The sequence below is a fragment of the Protopterus annectens genome, chromosome 7.part0, assembly GCF_019279795.1.
Source record: "Protopterus annectens isolate FY-2018-M chromosome 7.part0, PAN1.0, whole genome shotgun sequence".
Lineage (NCBI taxonomy): Eukaryota > Metazoa > Chordata > Ceratodontiformes > Protopteridae > Protopterus > Protopterus annectens.
Genome location: NC_056739.1, coordinates 1,069,751,987 through 1,069,767,777, shown reverse-complemented (window position 1 = coordinate 1,069,767,777; position 15,791 = coordinate 1,069,751,987). Strand labels below are relative to the sequence as shown.

The 15,791-nt window shown below is 42.0% G+C and overlaps 1 protein-coding gene across 4 annotated transcripts in view; it reads right to left on the bottom strand.

The window, feature by feature from the left end:
• Positions 1–15,791, bottom strand: part of SPPL2A (signal peptide peptidase like 2A) — a 1,262,472-nt gene that overhangs the window by 767,681 nt on the left and 479,000 nt on the right. For all 4 annotated transcript variants that reach the window (XM_044077635.1, XM_044077634.1, XM_044077636.1 and 1 more), the window contains one exon: positions 5,195–5,328. In XM_044077635.1, coding sequence (XP_043933570.1) covers positions 5,195–5,328 — 134 coding nt within the window. The remainder of the gene's footprint in view (positions 1–5,194; positions 5,329–15,791) is intronic.

Below are 15,791 nucleotides of genomic sequence, written 5' to 3'. Positions count from 1 at the left end.
TGGGTCTAGGCTGAAATCACCTGGTGGGAGCAGGAAAGGACCAGTGCTTGGAGGGGCAATGCCTGCTGAATCTTGGTGGCTGGACCTGTAGGAAATCCTTAACTGTCTGCATAGATTTAGCTTTTTCTTCCATCTTTTTTTAAGACCTCCTCTGCCTTAGTGCCAAATAAGTTGTCTTTGTGAAAGGGTGCATCCAGTAATTTAGATTTAACATGGTCTGGCAAGGGCTGTACCTTAAGTCATGCATGTCTTCTAAGGATAGAACCAGTGACTGCTGCCCTGCAAGAAGCTTCTAGGGCGTCAAAACCACAGTGTAAGGTATGCTTAGTCACTTGACTTGCAGAATGCATAGACTCTTGTAACTCTTTAGATTTTGCACAAGCAGGAAAGGAAGACACTTTTTGTTTGAGGAGTTCCATGGTATGTTGCTGTAATTTTAGCATATGGAACTGGCAATTTAGTGCTCTGAAAGCAACAGTTAGCAGAGGTGTATACTGTTTTACCCCGTCTGTCTAGTGCTCAGGAATCCCTATCTGAGGGGGTGGGATTCTTAGCAGAGGTTGCTTTAATTCCTTTAGGCCCTTGAGAAATTACCTCAGGGTCAGCAGTAGGGTTTTTGAAAAGAAATTTGTGCGAGTCAGGGAATCTTGTAATACCTGTCAGGTCTTCTGGGTGCAGGAGGGAGGGTGTCAGGAGTCAAACTGGATTCCAGAAAAATATCATCCACAACATCCAGGACTGGGGGAAAGGCCAGGGGTCTGTGCTGTGGAAGATCCAATAATTCTCAGAGTCTCTTTAGACTGAGGGTAGTCCTGACATTCCCATTGGAAATGCTCCCTTAACGTGTGAAGGGTTTCCCCAAAGGAAAAATCCTCTGGTGGAGAGGCTGAAGGAATGGATTCCTCTGTATCAGAATCCTCATAAGCAGAGAGGGGGTTGCATGTCTTCCTATTCAGATGCATCAGAGTCATCAGACTCCTGTTCAGACAAAACTATTGGGGACAGATCTCTTTTCCTTTTGGAAGGGGTAGCTTGGCTTCCCATCAGCATGATAAGGCCTTCTGCCATTTTAAGCATTTGAGAATGAGGCAAGGAAGCAGGTGCCTGAGATTGGGTCATCGGTTTCTTGGGTGTGGTTCGTACCTTGGATCTTAGAAACTCGGTAGTTTTCAAAAGAACGGAAGAAGCAAAGTACTTCCTTGGAAGCCGGTGCCTGCTCAGCGGCTCCGGACCCATCCAAGGGTGAGACAACCACAGTCAAAGAAGAGTTTTGCGGTATACCGGACTCCAAAAGGGCCTCAGTAGCAGCTTGCAAATCCACAGAATTGGACATCAGGGGCTGCAATAGTGCCTCACAAAGACCGGAGAACTAACGACTAGCTTAACAGAAGCATCATCTGCAGGTTGGACCTGTGCGGACCTTTTTTTCGGAAGATCTGCTGTTGGATGGCTTACTGAAGTCATATCAGAATTTGAGGACTGTAAGCAAAAATATCTAGCTACAATAATGGCCCAACAACGTATAGTTCTGACGTTAAACAAAGTACAAAAGCAACAGCGGGGGACATCATGGTCTGGTCCTAAGCAAGTGACGCAGTAAGAATGAAAGTCTCGGTATGGTATTTGCTTCCACAGGCAAGACAATTGTTAACTTTTTTGACATGGGTTAGAGCAAGAAAAAAAGATCCCCAACAGGGTACTTAGCTTTTAGAAGACTTCAGCTTCAATTTGGAAGACGAAACTCAGGTAGTGGCTGACCGGCACTCATGTGAACTGCTTCTGCTTCAGTCTCCTCGACAAGAAAGACTGATGCAATAGCGTCAGCTGCCTTACTTTATACTACTGACGACCTGACGTCAGTCCTGAAGCGACAGCAACTGTCGCAGAAATACTAGGCCTCTGGTATTCGGGCCGGCCGAAAGCTACACTGGCAGGGATAATCCAAATGTGATGACTGCAACAGTGAAACACGAAAAACATCATTCCTGCCCATAAGAATGACAAAGCATCTGTTTTCCAGGCTTGTTTGCAAGGAGTTCTCGAGCAGAAACTGTTGAGTCATCTGTTTTGAAAGGAATCTAACAGATCAACTTGGTGTGTTCACCACAAGTGCATCAATTGCTGGAAGATGCCCACGCTTAACTTCCACTTGTAAGGGTCTTTCCCGGTCCTGCTCAGCTTGTCTGCCACTATGTTTTGCTCTGACAAAATGGAGAATGCTTGAAGGGTTAAATAGTGCTGAAGAGCTACCTCCCAAGCAATCATAGCGAGCCTGCACAGAGGGTATAACCTTGTGCCCTCTCGCTTGTTGATGCACCGCATCACTGGGGTGTTGTTGTTCATCACATGCAGAGCTCCTGAGGACCACAGATGAAGAGATTTTAAGGCATGATCGCAGTCAACATCTCATATATTTATGTTCGTTGGTATGTCTAAGGAATCCCATAGGCCTTGTACCTTTACCCCCATTGAAACTGACCAAAAGCAAAATCTGAGGTGTCAGAAGTTACAGATTGACTTGGAAGTAGAGGAGAAAAGGGGTGATCTGCATTTACTTGTATTTGTAGTTTTCACCAGTGTAGTTCCTTTTTTCAAAGCCCAGGACTGGAATATGGAAGAGAAGATACAAATGTTGGGTCCATGTAGTTTTTAGATACTGATAAATCTTTCTCAAGTGCAATCTGGTGAGAGTACTAAGGAAGCTCAGGAGAGTTTCCAAATAAAGAGCCACCTTCTCCTGCATGAAACAAAGCCTTTTGCTGAAGAGTGTCTATAAGACATCCTAGAAAGGCAATCCTGGGTGATGGGATCTAGTAGAATTTCTGAAATATTTTTGGTGGTTTTTAATTTCTGAATGTTTATCTGGAATCTCAGATTGGTCAAAAGAGAGGAAACCCCATATTAAGGACCCTGACATCTGGGAATGGACATTGCAAAGATAAGCAACCCATCTAAATAAGGAAAATGTGAATGCCATTCTGTCTGAAAAGAGCTATGACTGGACCCAAACTCTTAGTAAACACATTTAGAGCAGTAACTCAAATGGTGATGCACAGAACTGACAGTGACAGACAGAGACCCAATAAATTTGAGAAATTTCCTAAAGCCTTTTCTATTGGAATGTGATGGTATGTGTATTCAAGATCTAATGTTACCATAAAGCTTCCCTGGAGAAAGAACAACAGATTTTTGAAGGGCCAACATCTCATCTTTTGGAACTTTCAGACACAGATTTACACAGGAAAGTTCTAGAACTGCTCTCCAAGAATACTCTTTGCTTGGTACTAAAAACATTCTGGAATAGACACCTTTGTCGTTTTGATTTTGCCTACAGCCCATATGACTGGAGTTTGTGATTAATGGCTTGGTTTCAGTGAATCAATATCACTGAATACTGCTTTACTGCCCTTTTTCCTCACTGCTTCATGACTGTGGCGTTATATACATGTTGGGGGTTCCAAGCAATAAATACATAAATAAAATAAAACTGAAATAAATACTATTTTTTTATGATTCTGAAGTAGTCAAACAATTTGGACTTAAGAAAAACCTGTAAATATTTAGTTTTCCACAGTAAGTCCTTTTGCCAAGTATGGTACAATAATCAGCTTTATCCTGGTTATTCCAGTAACAAATTAAGCATTTGCACTGACAATTGTTTTGGCTATTTGACAATTACAAAAGTACTCACTGTTAAATTTCCATGGGATATCATGAAAAAATATACATTAAAATAATATACATACATAGATAGTAAATGTACAGAAAATGATATAAAATAACCAATGCTGATCAAGCTCCAGGCCTACAAAGAAACATATAAACATCTAAAAGTTAGTGACTCAGCTGTTTAAGTCAATGATAAAAATGAGTTAAGCAGATTGCGGTGTCTACTCTTTCATAAAAAACATGGCATTGTCTACAACTGTGTGCTCCTACGGACACTTAAAAGTGCTAGAAAAGACTGACTGGAGGACTGATACGCATGTCAAACGTTATCACACTCATATGACAGACTCCTGCAGCCAATGAGTTAACAAGATGGTCAGACATGCATATAAATAGCATTACTAATTTGAGAAGGTAAGGAGGAACAAATTTAGAAACATATACAATAACATAAAGAAAGCAGCATTTGACTGGTATGACGACAAACATGTCCACACCCATGTTTACATATTATACAGTTTACAAGCCTGAATATGCAATCAGTACAGACTGGGGGCTAAAATAAGTTACCAAAGATCCTGCTGCATTTCAGAAGCTAGGTCTAATTCTGGGAAATTCTGCATACTACAGAGTTCTGAGCAAAACTTTTAAATTTACCATGCCGCCATTTACAGGCAACACTTAGGTGGACTTAGTTCTACACAATTGCATAATAGCATTGGACACATGGTGTCTACCATGGAAAACATCAGAACACAGCATCACTTGTGTAAAGGCAATGCATCTGCATATCAACCTGGGTTCAATCAGTGACCCCAGCACTGGAGGAACTAATTTGGGAGTGAGAAGAATGAACAGGTGTAGTCTGCTTCTCCCTGTTTTTTTTTTTTTTTTTTTTGGGGGGGGGGGGCAGCAAGCTGAAGCATGCATTCAGAGATGCACACACTGCCTAGAATTCTTTGTGGAGGCTGGAGACAGATGGATTTGGATGGAACCAGGCAAAAAAAAAAAAAAAAACTTAAGCTGCATCACTGCACATCCAACCCTTTGAACCTTAGGGGATTGTTGAGACTCTAAATATGAAAAAACATCTGACAGTTTCCCAGATGATGGCCATGCTTTCATCCCTTAAAGAAAAATGAATGTGTAATGGTAACTCAGGCAGTAATTTAACGGTTGTTAAACACGGGAAGTAGAAAATGAAGCAGGAAAAAAAGAATAAAACCTTTTGGGGGGGGGGGGGGTAGGAAAATATTTCAATATCAAAGATGAGTGATCTCAGCAAAGTAAAGCAGCAAAACACAATTAAAGGGGAGTCATATAACTTCCTTTAACTGTCTCTCTACATACTCAAATCAATTAAAGCCTGTACTTCCAGCAGTACTGCTCATATGCACAAAGCGTTTGGGAAGGGGCAACATGACATGGACACCCTACAATATCAATGTCATCAACAATTCGTAAGACATCAGGCACACTGTTATATAAAGTTATACTTTGTCATCTGAAAGAGATAAATACTTACTCATCAGGTACTCCACTCCAGTAGCCACCTACTGATACTGTGAACATAGCAATAAGGAAGATAATCAGAATACTGTAGTCAAATACAGACACTGGCGGCGAAAAAAGCTGCACTCTGACATTCTTTCCTAGGGTCTGAAAGACAGCAACAAGTAACAGTTCAGACATTTCCCAGTACTTGAGATAAAGTGTTAGATGACTCTGAAATGCCACAAGCTTTACATGAATCAGCACAGCATAGCAGCAGAACACATTTGTACATATTTTACATATGTTTACGTCTCTCTCTCTCTCACACACACACACAACATTACACAATTAGACACAAGTGTGTATAACACACAAATGTATAGCAGACTTCAAAACACAAATAAGGGAGTGTAGAGTGACTTATGAAGTCAAACATAGCTCTCAACCTTCCATCTTATGAAGTCAAATATAGTCAGTCACTTGGGATGTCATTTCATTTGCTGTTGCACATTAAGAGAAACAGCCAAAGTTGTGAACGTACATGGCAACTCTTTAGTCCCATTACCGGCAAACAACCATTACACCTTGCTGTAAAATCATATGAAAATGTTCATGCTCATTTGGTAGAGTCTGTTTAAGGAAAGAAAATATATCTGATTATGAATCCCTCATATTTACGCTGAAAGCAGTTGGGTATGCATAAGAAGTGCTTTGACCTCTTAGAGAACTTCTGTAGAAAACATTTATTTCTAAACTGATACTCATACATCATAAGGTCTTCGACAGGTGAATCTGTGAAGTTTGCATTACCCCACCACAACTCAGCTGTATGGTCCTCAGAATTGTCATCCACACAGGCCTAATTCTAATTTTTCACATCACATCTATCAATATCCCAAGGTAAAAACTTTCCCTCCATACAGCTTTGGTTCAAAGGCTGAGACCTATAATTACATCTATAATTGGATAATTTAAATTACAATCAATTTTGTTTTTAAATTTTAAAATGTTTAATATGAAGGCTTGTTATCTTTAAGGAACAGAAAATGTCATAAAAGTTGCTTTAATTCAGCAGCATAAAAAAGCTCACACTATCCCCCATCTTTTGATGTTCCATGTTAAATAGAATTAGACTCTGAGACTTTTAGTAGAAAGTACATGTGGACAAGTCCTACTTACCTCTAGCAGTAGATGTCTGAATTCCTCACTGCATCAGTGGCATTTTGGGATACTTACAAAAGTAACCAGTACTAGCAGCTTTCAAAAGCTCAGACTCCCCTCCCTCTCTCACTCTCTTCCTGTGACAGCTGATTTGCTGAGCATATCCCAAGGGAAAGCCTTGATCCTCTGACAGAGTTACAGTTGCATAAAATTCATACTTTTTTCTTTCTACAAGCCAGAGGAAGGTACCTGAAGCCAGAATCATATAACTAGGGTAAATTTGCAGCCAATAACAATACCATATAAAAAAACTAATCCAGCAACAACCAGCCTCAACTATGCACAATCTGGCAGACAGTAGATGGGCCCTGACGCCAAGGCGTGAGAACATTGATCGTTTATTAAGTAGGACTTGTGTAACTGTGCTACTTCATCATTCATACTGCCTCAGTGGCATTTTGGGTATTTTCCCAAAGCTTACTCGCCTGGGAAGTGGAGCCCCTGGAGAATGGTCCTAGGAAAGCCTACTGTGAACCCTGGAAAGGAATCCAGTATGTATTGCATTATGAAGGTATGAACAGGTGCCAAGTTGTTGCATCTAGCATTCTTCTAGAGTCCAACCCTTTCCAATATACCATCAAAGAGGATAAGGCCCTATTTGAGCGAGCCTTAAACTTGTCTGGAAGAGATTTAACATGGTGGGAGTAACAGAAAACAATAGCAGAGGGCAGCCACTGTGCAACAGTTTTACTACAGACAGGTTAACTTTTCATAGCCCCCATATAGGAGAAAAACAACTTCATCATTTCTAAAGGACTTTCTTCTGTCAAGGTAGCACTCAAGCTGCCTTTGCGGATCCAAGGTATGTAGAATCTTTTCTCCCTTGTTTTTTGGATCAGTATAGAACACCAGGAGATTGGTGTCCTAATTCAAAGTAAATTCAGAAATAACTTTAGGCATGAATGATGGACTAGCATGTAACGCAAGCCTGTCCTTGTGCAAAATCAGACAGGGTTAACTTAACCATGACAGCTTTCAGCTCAGAGATTAGCCTTGCAGATGTCAGAGCAATAAGTAAAACAGACTTCCAGTAATGAACCATAAATCAGTCTAACATGCATTCAAAAGGAGGCAAAGTTCATTTTTCAGGAAAAAAGTTTACATTGCATGGGGAAGGAATTCGTTTTCAAGGGGGTCTCACATGAAACATTCCTTTTATAAACTGTTTGACCACAAAAAGAAATGAAATGGGGAAGCCATAGGCAGACAAACTGAGATGCCTGCATCATGCACTTTGCTAGAAGTATATGATGAACCATTTTTAAGTAACTCACACAAATACTAGAAGGGTCAAAACCCTTTTGGAACCCGATATTGGCTGAGCACCACCTAGAAAACCTCTTCCAACTGTATGTACAAGACTTACTCGTTGCAGGTTTTCTTGCCTTAAATACCTGCTGCACATCCTCATGGAGCAAGTGCCTAAAAGATATAAAAATAGTATTATCCAAGGCTGTCAGCGGCAATTGCTCTAAGTTTGGGTATACCATTTATCTCTGATAGTGTGCGGAAGCTTGTGATATTTGGTCTTAGCCAATTAAAAGGGTAGAACAAACTTTGCCTGGGCCAAAAGGGGGGTAAATCTCAAGGATCTTTGGTAATTCTTTCTGAATATTTAGAAGTACCTCGGGAATCACTGGAAAGGGTGAAAATGCATGCAGGTACATTCCCAACAATGGGACTGACACAGCATCTGTCTTCCAAGCATAGCTACAAGGATGTTGAACAGAAGTTTTTCGGTTGTCTGCTTTTTTAAAGGAGACTAACAGATCTTGAGGTATTCCCTACATCTGGATCAAATCTTGCAAGATCTCTATAAGGAGGTTTCACTCATGAAGGTCAGTCCAGGATCATCTTAGTCTGTCTGCCAGAGTGTTTTGACAGCATGCACAACACCTGAAGAGTTAGAGAATGCTTTAGAACCACCTCCCCAGGCATAACTGTCAACAAGCAAAGAGGGCATGACTTTATACTCCCTTGCTTCTTCAGGTACCACATCACGGTAATTTTATTTTGTAAAATTACAAGATACACAAGACTTTTAAGCCATGAATCACTGCTAACATCTCTTTTACTTTTATGTGCTTTGGCATGTCCCAAGTACCCCACAAGCCTTGCACTTGAACTGCCATGGACATTGGTCCCCATGCAAAATCTGAACAATCCATCCAGAGTGGGACTTTATGGTCACATTTTCTAAAGTACTTTTTGATGGCACAGATAACAAACACTGTCAGACTAAACAGTATCTCTAAGCACAAACAAATAACAGAAAACACTACCACCACAAAAAATTCGACTCAAAGCAAAAATTACTATGAAAAAGTAAGAGAAAATCTATTGTTTTTAATTTCTCTACATACAAGTGACAAGAGGATAATACTAGGCCTCCTACCTAAACATCACAAAGAAATTAAGGAAGAAAACCAACTCAGTCTAAACTTAAAACAATAAGATAACAAGATGACAAAGTACTGTTGTGTATGACTTCCAAGACAGCTGCACACTAAACAGCTTAATGTCAGCTCTCTACATGTAAAAAAAGAAACAGACTTTGGGTTCAGTAACTCTGTCATATTTAGTAAATTAATTTACTGGGTATTGGGTACACTGCCTGGATGCTAACAAACAAACAACTTGGAGAGCCTGAAAGAAAATCAACTAGAAAATGACTGGGAAGAATTTTGCAGCTGCTTAGCAAAAATCAGTTCAAACTCCAGCTTTGGTGAAAGACATGGCTTCCAGTAATCCAGAGAGGGGGAAATGTCAGATAGGATCAGAGTTGACTAAAATAAATGCAACAGTAAAGGAGTACATCAACTCAAACAAAAAATGCTGGAAAATGGAAAAAAAAGCCTTAAACAGATATTTAGATGAACTGATAAATCTGCAAAAATCAGAGGTCAAATGAAGAAAAGTCTGGCTGAGTATGAGACTGCTCAAGAAGAGATGTTTCAAAAAATGGTACAATTAGTAGACAGAGCACGTAAGGAAAAATTACATTATGTACTCACCATAACCTTCTATCTATGTTGTCCATTTTCATTCTTCATCCACTGGGTTCGGATCCAACCCTCGGATCTGACTCGGCCTCTTTTTCTAGCTTGTGAACCACTGACAGCTCTCGAGATCCTCTCTCACCTTACACTAAATGCACTAAATCTCTTCCTTACTTCAGATCTTGTTTGCTGTCCTTCAAGCTAATCAGTAAGAGAAAAGGAAGATGACAATATCTGGAGCTCAATAAAGGAACATTCGTTCCTACAGCATCACGTAATCCTTCCAGAAGTCAGACAGGTAGGGAGCTGAAGGGAGGGAGGTTCAGGAAGACTGAAAATGGACAACACAGATGGAAAATTATGGCGAGTACATAAATTTTTTATCTGATGTAGTCAATTTTCATTTGCTCTTCAATCACTGGGACAGTGTCCCCAGCTACCTATAATCCAGGAAGACCCTATGGAAGGATATTCCTGAGCACTACTGAGCCAAACAAGATCTAATTTGTAATGAGCAATAAAGGTATGAGGACTGGGCCAAGTTACAGCTGTAGAGATATCATCCAAGGATGACCTGCAAAAAGAAAATTAGAAGTTGCCACTGACCTGGTGAAATGAACTTTTGGAGGATTTTGCAAGGACAAACACGATTTTTTATATACAAAATATATACAATTAGTCAACCATTCAAATAAAGTCACTTTAATAACTGGTTTGCCCAATTTTGTTTCTGAGAAAGAAATAATTGATCCAATTTTCTGAAAACTTTTATCCTATAAAGATAAAAAAAAAGTACAGTTGTGTACACTTACCATAAATGTAGATGTTTCAGTGTATTCACTGTTGCAGTCATTACATTAGGGTTATCTGCATGCAGGTAGCCCTCAGTTGGCCTGACCATCAAAGTCTTGGGTCCTGCATCGGTTGCCGTCTCATCTTCCATAACGTTAGGTAGTCAGAGGTATAAAGCATGCAGCCGACGCCATTACATCAGTTTTTCTTGCCCCCATAATGGGAAGCAATTTTATACAAGGTTACACCTCCAACAAAAAGCAAATACACCAGAAAGCTTTAAGTATAGTAAACAAGAGTAGAGATATAGTCAATAGAAGTCAAGGGGCTGGAGAGAGGGTAACCAGGACTGCAACAGTGAATACACTCAAACATCTACATTTATGGTAAGTGTACACAACTGTATTATGTTCTTCGTGTTTCACTGTTGCAGTCATTACATTTGGGTAGATTCCCAAAGCAAGACTGCAGTGGCAAAACCAGCTCTGGATTTTGAAAAAATTGGCAAGTGGTAATGCTTGGTGAAGGTATGTACAGAACTCCAGGTAGCAGCTTCTAGGATATCCCTGGTATGGACACCTCTGAGAAAGGCTGTAGAGGTAGATGCAGTCCTGGTGGAATGTGGTCTCATCCCCTGTGGGGTAGGTTTTCCATGGTACTTATAGCAGATATGAATGCAGTGGCCTATCCACTTAGAAATGGTTTGCTTTGAAGTGGCCTTCCCCTCTGCCCCTGCAGCAAATGCAACCAGCAGCTGTTCAGATTTCCTGAGAGGCTTAGTCCTGTCCAAGTAAAATCTAAGTTGTCTGTGCACATCCAAGGAGTGCATCATTCGTTCCCCTTTGTTCTGTGGATTAGAAAAGAAGGTTGGCAAATGAATGGACTGATTAAGAGCCACACTGAATACCACCTTGGGCATACAGGAGGGATTGGTCCTGAGGGACACCCTGTCCGCATGAAAGATGAGGAAAGGCTCCGTTGCCATGAGGGACTGTAATTCAGACACCCTTCTTGCTGAAGTGATGGCTAGAAGGAAGGCTGTTTTCCAAGAAAGGAATTTCAACTCTGCATTTGCAGCTGGCTCAAAGGGAGGTACAGTGAGCTTTTCCAATACAAAGTTAAGGTCCCAGGCTGGAGTAAGGGCTCTCCTGGCTGGTCTTAAGTTTTTGGCCCGTCTGAGGAATTGCTTCAGCAGTGGATGAGAGAAGAAGGGTGGATCTGTATTATAATGAGCTGAAATGGCCGAGGCATGAATTTTGATGGAATAAAAGGAAAGGCCCTTGTGAAGCATCTCAGTTAAGTAGTGAAGAATGTGCGGTAAATTGGGCATTGTTGTGTCCATCCCCTGAGTTTGGCTCCAGGAACAGAATCTTTTCCATTTTTCAGCATAGGATTTTCTAGTACTAGGCCTCCTTGCCTCCATAATGACATCCATCACTTGCTTACTGAGGGATGGTAACAGAGAGATCATGTAATTAGCCAGGCTGCAAAGTTCAGGGTTTGAAGCTGTGGGTGCAGAATCGGGCCCTCCTGCTGGGACAGCAGGGCAGGGGTCTGAGGCAGGTGCCATGGCTCCAGAAGTGAAACTGCGCAGGAGGGGGTACCAGTGTTGGCGTGGCCAGTCTGGTGAAATAAGTATTGCCCTTGGTTTGTCCTGTTTGATCTTTAGTAGCACTTTGGAGAAGAGAGGCAGAGGGGGAAAGGCATAAACTGTTTTTCCAGGTGAAGGACAGGGCATCCATTTTCCAAGCTTGTATGTGGGGAGTCCTTGTGCAGACTTTGTCCAACTGGTAGTTCTGAGGGGAGGGAAACAGGTCCATCTCTGGGCTCCCCCATTTATTTCTCAAAATGTTGAATATCTTTGGTTCCAGTTTCCACTTGTGTGGGTCCATGAGATTTCTTCTTAGGTCGCCTGCCAGTGTAGTTAGCTTGCCTGGCAGGAACTGAGCTTGTAGGTGCACTTGGTAGCTCTAGGCTGTGTTCCACAAAGCCATAGTTAGTCTGCAGAGAGGGTATGTGCGGGTTCCCCCTGCTTGTTTATGTACCACATAATAGTGGTGTTGTCCGTCTTTACCAATAATTGTCCTGGAAGAATGTGGTCCTTGAAGGCTGTCAGAGCATTCTGTACAGCTAACATTTCTTTTTGATTGATATGCAGGTGCATTTGACTCTGGTTCCATTTGCCCTGAATGCACTGCCCTACCAATTGAGCCCCCCATGCATAGTCGGATGCATCTGTTGTTAGGGTTTGGGTGGCAGGGGATAGAGGGAATGACAGTCCCTTGTTGTGGTGGCAGGCCTCTGCCCACCAAAGAACTCTGTCTTTATACAAGGAATGATAGGAATCATTGATTCCAGGTCCTGAGAATGTTGACACCATAGGCTTTTTAGATACCATTGTAATTTCCTCATATGCAGTCTTGCATATGGAATTGGTAGAATGCAAGAGGCCATGAACCCCAGGGCTTGCAGTATTTTCCTTGCAGATAGCTGGGTCTTTGTGGCCAGTAGTTTGAAGTAGGCTGTCAAATTAACTTGTTTCTCTGGCGTGAGGTAGGCCATCTGGGAAGTTGTATTCAAGCTTGCTCCCAGGAATACAATTTGTTGGCAGGGTACTAGATGAGATTTCTTTTCGTTTATGGTGTACCCCAGAGAAGTTAGTAATTTCCTTACAAATGCCGGATGATTTAATAGTATGTCCTTGGCTATCTGCCTGAATTAGACAATCGTCCAGGTATGGGTAATATTTGAATATTTCTTTGCCTGCAAAATGCAATGACTGGAGCTAGGCACTTTGTGAATACCCTGGGTGCAGTAGATAAGCCAAATGGCAGTGCAGAGAACTGATAGTGCATGTAGCCTGCTCTGAAGCGTAGGCATCTTCTACAAGATTCCCTTACTGCGATGTGCAGGTAGGCTTCCTTTAAATCCAGTGTTGCCAACCAGGCATTTTTGCCTAGCATGGGAAGCAGCTGATGAAGAGTTAGCATTTTGAATTTTAGGATTACCAATGTTTAGGATAGATAGGTCTAGGATTGGACGCCAGGAATTGTCTTTTCTGGGTACCAGGAAAAGTCCCGAGTAAAAGCCTTTCCCCCATTCCTCTTCTGGGACAGGCTGAACAGCCCTAATGCTTAGGAGAGAGAGAACCTGCTTTTGAGCCTCTGCCCACTGATTTGGGGGGAGGTCTGGCCAACCGTTTGGGGTTGGTAAGGAGTGGAAGTGGAATCTGTATCCTTGGGAAACTATATTTAAAACCCATTTGTCTTGGGTAATGAACTCCCAGTTTTTGGCATGCAGGGTGATCTTTCCCCCTAAAGGAACAGTCAGTTGAGCAGGGCTTGGAAGGTTTAAAGTTAAGTCATTGTGACAGTTTACCATAGGGGGGTATCTTACTACTCCCAGCTTTGGAAGTGGAAGCCCCCCACTGCTTAGGCCTGTGAGTACCTTCAGAATGAAGCCTGTCTGGTCTGCTGGTTCTGGGTTTGGACTGAGAAGGCCTGGAAGAGGCAGGAAAGGACCAATTCTTAGAAGGCCAGTGCCTACTAAATCTGGGAAGCTGTACTTGCAGGAAATCTTTAACAGTTTGCATAGATTTAGCTTTGTCCTCCATCTTTTTAAGTACTACTTCTGCTTTGTTGCCAAACAGGCAGTCTTGGTTTAAGGGAGCATCTAGTAATTTAGCTTTAACATGATCTGGCAAAGATTGCTCCTTAAGACAAGCATGCCTTCTGAGTACAGACCCAGTGACAGCAGCCCTGCAAGATGCCTCTAATGAACCAAAACCACATTGCAAAGTATGTTTTCCAACTTGTTCAGCAGAATGCATTAAATCCTGTAATTCTTTACTTTCAGCACAGTCAGGAATCAACATCATTTTCTGTTTAAGCAATCCAATAATATGTTGCTGATGCTTTAACATATGAAACTGGCAGTTTAGGGCCCTAATGGCCAAAGTTGCAGAAGTGTATACCTTCTTACCCCATCTGTCCAGGGCCCTGGAATCTCTATCAGAGGGGGTAGGGTTTTTGGCAGTAGCAGCCTTAATGCCTTTGGGCTCCTGTGAAATGGTCTCAGGATCCGCAGTAGGATTCTTAAAGAGGAACTTGTGAGAGTCAAGAAAGTACAGTTTTGTACCTACCATAAATGTAGATGTTCGAGTGTTAATACAGCTGCAGTAATCACAGATGGGTTTTCAGCCGTCAGGCGGTCCCTCGGTCGGCCGAATTCCAAAGTCTTGGTCCGGCGTCGGTTGTCGTCGCTTACTCTTCTGACGTCAGTGAGGCCAGAGTATATAAGACACAGCCGACGTCATGTTCTTCAGTCTTTCTTGACCCAGATGTCAGGTGCCCCCAAAGGGAAGGCAATACATAAATAATGCTTATCTAAATATACAAGAAATGCAATGTAATCCAAAATCAGTGTAAGCAAGCAAATAAAACATATCAGGATAACCCAGTCAGGTAGTATGAAGAGGTTGTTAGGCCCCATGCCTTTGCCAAGTGGGGAAGGAGGGAGGGAAACCTGTACTGCAGCTGTAGTAGCACTCGAACATCTACATTTATGGTAGGTACAAAACTGTACTATGTTCATCATGCATACAGCTGCAGTAATCACAGATGGGTAGAGTCCCAAAGCTATGCATAGGGTGGTAGGTACTAGGAGGAACTGGGTTGAGTCAGAATGCCCTGCAAAACAGCAGTGGCAAACCCTGCTCTTGTTCTGGAATATAAAGGCAGGTGGTAGTGTTTTGTGAAGGTATGTACAGAACTCCAAGTGGCTGCCTCCAAAATATCTTTGGTAGGAACACCTCTGAGGAAGGCTGTAGAGGTGGCTGTGGCCCTGGTGGAGTGTGATCTGATACCTGTAGGAACAGATTTCCCATGATAGGAATAACAAAACCGTATGCAGTGGCCAATCCACTTGGAAATAGTCTGTTTTGTAACTGGTTTCCCTTGAGCCCCTACAGCATAGGACACAAAAAGTTGTTCTGATTTTCTGAAGGACTTTGTTCTGTCCAAATAATAGCGTAGCTGCCTATGGATGTCTAAAGAGTGTAGCAGCCTTTCCCCTTTGTTTTGAGGATTGGGATAAAAAGTAGGAAGGTGTATGGCTTGATTTAAGGCTACCCTGGATACCACTTTAGGCATAAATGATGGGTTGGTACGAAGGGAAACCCTGTCCTGATGGAAAATGAGGAAGGGCTGCACTGCCATGAGGGCCTGTAGTTCAGAAACCCTACGAGCTGAAGTGATGGCCAGAAGGAAGGCTGTTTTCCAGGACAAATATTGCAAATCTGTTGAGGCAGCTGGTTCAAAAGGAGGCAATGTTAATTTTTCTAGTATATAATTAAGGTCCCAGGCTGGTATTGGTTGCTTCCTTGGAGGTCTTATATTCTTAGCCCCTCTGAGGAACTGTCGTAAGAGTGGGTGAGAAAATAAAGGGGGATCCGTGTTGAATTAAGCAGAAATGGCTGAGGCATGTATTTTTATGGAAGAAAATGAAAGTCCACTGTTCAGCAGATCAGCTAGATACTGTAATACCTGAGGCAAGTTCAGTTTTCTAGGGTCCTGGCCTCTTTTCTCATTCCAAGAGCAAAACCGCTTCCATTTTGCG